This window comes from Coffea arabica, chromosome 1e (assembly GCF_036785885.1).
Source record: "Coffea arabica cultivar ET-39 chromosome 1e, Coffea Arabica ET-39 HiFi, whole genome shotgun sequence".
In the NCBI taxonomy this organism is placed as follows: Eukaryota; Viridiplantae; Streptophyta; class Magnoliopsida; order Gentianales; family Rubiaceae; genus Coffea; species Coffea arabica.
Genome location: NC_092311.1, coordinates 41,107,354 through 41,111,735, shown reverse-complemented (window position 1 = coordinate 41,111,735; position 4,382 = coordinate 41,107,354). Strand labels below are relative to the sequence as shown.

At 35.8% G+C, this 4,382-nt stretch overlaps 1 protein-coding gene across 1 annotated transcript; it reads left to right on the top strand.

The window, feature by feature from the left end:
- The first annotated feature begins 2,445 nt into the window (after positions 1-2,445).
- On the top strand, positions 2,446-4,382 carry LOC113694653 (ankyrin repeat-containing protein BDA1-like). The gene is made up of 2 exons (XM_027213512.2): positions 2,446-3,024; positions 3,630-4,382. Exons 1-2 carry the CDS (start codon positions 2,446-2,448, stop codon positions 4,380-4,382), a joined length of 1,332 nt encoding a protein of 443 aa, XP_027069313.2.

The following is a 4,382-nucleotide window of genomic DNA, read 5'->3' as shown; positions in this document are numbered from 1 at the left end:
TTTTAAACTTCTAGTAATGTTTTGATTGTCAACATCATAACATAATATTAGTGTGATTTTTATTTTCTTTAACTATTCTTAATTAAAAAAACTTAGTATAATTCACAGTCAAGGATCTAACATATTTAGAACTTTTTTGTTTTCCAGCTTTTACATGATTAATAGCTCAAAATCTAATAGATAATGAAGGGTACTATCATATTTTAACAAAATTATTGTATACTCATAATATTATTACACCTATATCAGAAGGATGATAATACTTTATGTGTACAAACTAATGATTGGATGTATGACATATATTTTTTTTTTTATCTTATTGGTGATTTCTATATTCTTTGATGAATCATTTCAGACCCATGCAATCTCTATTTTTCTTTCTTTCTATCAATCATAGGGTGTATCTCATCTCTGCATTTCAACTAAAGAAAGATAAATTGTTAGTTACTCTCGAATTATGAATTAGAAGAAATTCTTAAATTACACTTGAATCTCTTCTAACTTTTGAGTCTTTCTTTTATCATACCTCTAATGCTCAGAGCCCATTTGAATTTCTTTTTTGCGAATTTTGTAGAAAAAAATACCATTATAGTACTTTTTCATTAGGTATTGTATTTGAGGTAAAAAACAAAAAGAAAAGAAAAGAAGTTATTGGAAAATGTATTAAGCAAATATTCCTAAAAAATTAAAAAGAAAATTGTCAACGAGACCAGCAATCCAAACAAGGCTTTAGATTTCTTTGGTTGGTGGGAGTTTCAAAAACTTAGTAAATTAAGTTCTATGTTGAGATTCATTTTTTAGTCAGATAGGAGCAGGATGTGATAGGGTGTAATTTTATTATTTATTTTATTATTAATTTCCCCTATTACCTGACCTGACGTGGATTAATTGTTAAATTCTACTCACTTTTAGTATTTTGCATCTATTTCAGGGAGTAGAACGAAAATATGATAACAGGTGAATGAGCTCGTCCAATTTGACAGAAAAATGGTCCAGATGAATGAGCTCGTCCCAGGGGCATTTTTGGAAAAGAAGATGTTATGTCCATTTTGGTAAATTCGGTGAAGAAAGGATGGCTGAAGGGCTTCTTCTTCCTGTTGGGAGCCGCCGCACTTAGGAGGAGGCTTAGTTAGTAATTAAATAGAAGAGGAATGGAGTTGCAGAGGAGGAGGACTCCTTTAGCTTTTGGAACTTTTCCCTTTTGGCTTCTTGTTTTCCTACGCATGTCAGGGGGTAGAGATTTAGCATTTGACTTTTCCTATCATCTTTAGTTTCTTCTCTTTTCTTTTCGGTAGGAGTAGACACAAAGGGATTTCTCAAAGATTTCTCAGTCCACGAAGAGTACCATTTTGGAAGATTACATCCATCTCGGATGCCAAATTGTTTGACCAAATGATCATCTACCCCTAGTACTTACTCCAGTACCATCTTCATAAGTCCTAGCACTTGAGGAACTTACAAAATGTTTAATGGAACTCTTCTCTTTTCCAATTTCTGATTTGGCTAAATAGGAAATTTACTTCTTCTCATCTCCCTAGCCAATTTTATAGAGTATTTTGTTTTTATTTTATGGTCTTTTGTTTTCCAATTTTATCCATTAAAAACAATTGATCTCCTGTATCCTTCTTAGAATCCATTTCCTATTTCCATTAAATAGGAAATTAGGTGATTTGAGGATTAATGTGGTGCTAGTCTAACCTTTTCCTTCTTCTTGTCCTCTTCTTCGACTCTCCCCAGCACAAAATCGAGTACAAGGACTCATCTATCGTAATAGCACCACTTTCGTTGGGTATCGATATCAATATTGTTAACAAAATTTATATTGTTGCTAATCAAAAATCTTATATTCAAAATAGTTGGGAGATGAAGTCCAATGCTTGAATGATGAAGGAATTTGTGCATTATGGAGATAAAGCTGCACATTATCAAGTTATACTGGAGAGTGAGTGATTATATTAATTGTTACCATATATAACTAAAAGATAAAATATATTTCCTGTACAAGTATTAAGTGTATGTACCTTGCGCATCATACACATTGGCTGTCAAATGACTCAAATTAAGTGAAAAAAACTGTAGAGGCTACATAGATGCTTGGTCGACTAGCTAGAAAATTGAAGTATGAAACTGAAAGATAAGATGAGAATAATTTTTTTGGCCCCATAACGAGAATATTCTTGCCTCGCCCCAGAATAGAGCCAAGACTAGAGACAATTGCTGAGACATAGGATTAGGTACAACAATGTAAATATTCGATTAGCTAGGTAAGACTTGGACAAAAAAAAAAGAAAAGAAATATTGGATTGGATTATGTAAAATGCCAAGGAATGTCAGTGAACCTTCCAAGCAGGTTCTTAGCTAGGGCGATTAAGTATAAGTTCTACAAGTGTAATTGTTTTATAAATATGTGGTGAAAATTTGCTGAATTAAGTTTCTTAGCAAGTTATGGAGCAGATACTGGCTGAAGCCGCTCAATCAGGAGACATAAACGCTTTATATCATGTACTCCGGGAGGATCCAACCCTTTTGGATAAATATGATGAACCATCATTTGTGGATACGCCTGCACACATAGCAGCAGCTGCTGGCTCCACCCACTTTGCCGTTGAAGTCTTAAGGTTAAAGCCATCATTCCGCGCGAAGCTCAACCCGGACGGGTATAGTCCACTGGACTTGGCACTTCGAAGAGGAAAAAATAGAACAGTAAAATGGCTCATTAAGCATGATCCTGAGCTCATTCGCGTCAAAGGAAGAGAGGGGTTTACGCCTTTGCACTATGTAGCTGAAGTGGGTGATGCTGAGCTTTTGGCCGATCTTCTAGTCGCCTGTCCGCAATCCATTCAAGATTTGACAATTCGAGGAGAAACGGCTGTTCATATTGCTGTGAGAAATAAAAATGTCAGGGCTTTGCAGGTGCTTTTAGGTTGGCTCAAGAGAGGAAATATTAATGGACAGATCCTGAACTGGAAAGATGAGAATGGAGAGACAGCCTTGCATATTGCAGCCTCTACAAATAATTTTGAGGCAAGAAATCTTTGTCCTAGTTTTTTCTTGTATGTTGATTAAATAAATATGGAAAATATGCAAATGTCTTTTGACCTTTTTGCATATTCTTATCGTTTATTATCTTAACTACAAATCCTTTCATACTTTGCTGTGACAAAATGAGGACAGATCTAAGACACAGCAGCACAAACTTGGTCAATTTGAAATTTGGCTTAACATCCAACCTAAGCTCTACTAGTCTACTTAGCCCTTCTTAAGTAACTTTAGTCCTCATTTTTTGGTGGCCAGTCTGGTCGAATTGGCGCAGGTGGAATGTACTTGGAAGGGATTTTTGTCACTTTAGGCTAAAAGATTTATGAATTTTGCAGTTTTGTAGCTTGAATTTTCGTTAATGACCATAAAAGTGCGTTATAATATTTGGTAAGATCATAAGGCATTGTATGTTTCGTATAAGGCACGATGTGCAAGCTTCCTATATGCAATTTCTATAATAAGCTTCAGATCAGCTAATTAATCTGCTGGCTGTAAAAACAAAAAAGTTCGATATACTTAGCTGATCATTTCTTGGTCATTCCTGGTCATTTCTTGGTCATTTCTTATTAAATTCTTGCTCATTTCTTCAGGCTGTAAAGTTCTTGATGAACGAAGTGAAAATAAATGAACAGAACTTCGAAGGATTAACATGCCTCGATACTTTTATGGGGCTCGCAATCACAGGAGATGAGAGAATTGCTAAAGCTTTACGCTGTGCAGGTGCTAAAAGATCGTCGTCTCTACGTCCAGCTAAAACCTTCGCTGATATTTTGAGTTCAAAGGAACCATTCACCAGAAAAGTTTTCAGGCAAATGGTTGAACTTGATGCTAGTATAGATGGCTTGTCAAGTGAGATGCGAAATGCCCTTCTTGTGGTAGCTGTATTATTTCTGACTGCTGCCTATGAAGCTGTACTAACCCCTCCGGGTGGAACTTCATCAGGAGGTGATAGTAATTCATTTTCGAACCAGCCTTGCAATATTTCTTCTAGTTCAAGTTTTGCCCGTATCAGTAGACCTGAAGACACCAATAACACCAGAGGAGCAGCACAAATGCGCGGAATAAATTTCGTAATTTTTGTTTACTTGAACACAATAATCTTTGCAGCCTCCCTTCGAATTATCTTCCGTTTGCTCCCCAGAACCCTTTATTATTATATGGGATGCGTCGGAATAGCTCTATCACTTAGCTATTCTATTTCAATAATCCTCATAGCACCAACTTCAATTCCTATTCTGGCATTTGCTGTGTTGTTGATCTTGACGGGTTCTGTGATTATTTCCATGACTCTCGCTCTTTCTTCAGTACAAGCTTTCATATCAGCGTATGACGGACTCCTGTAG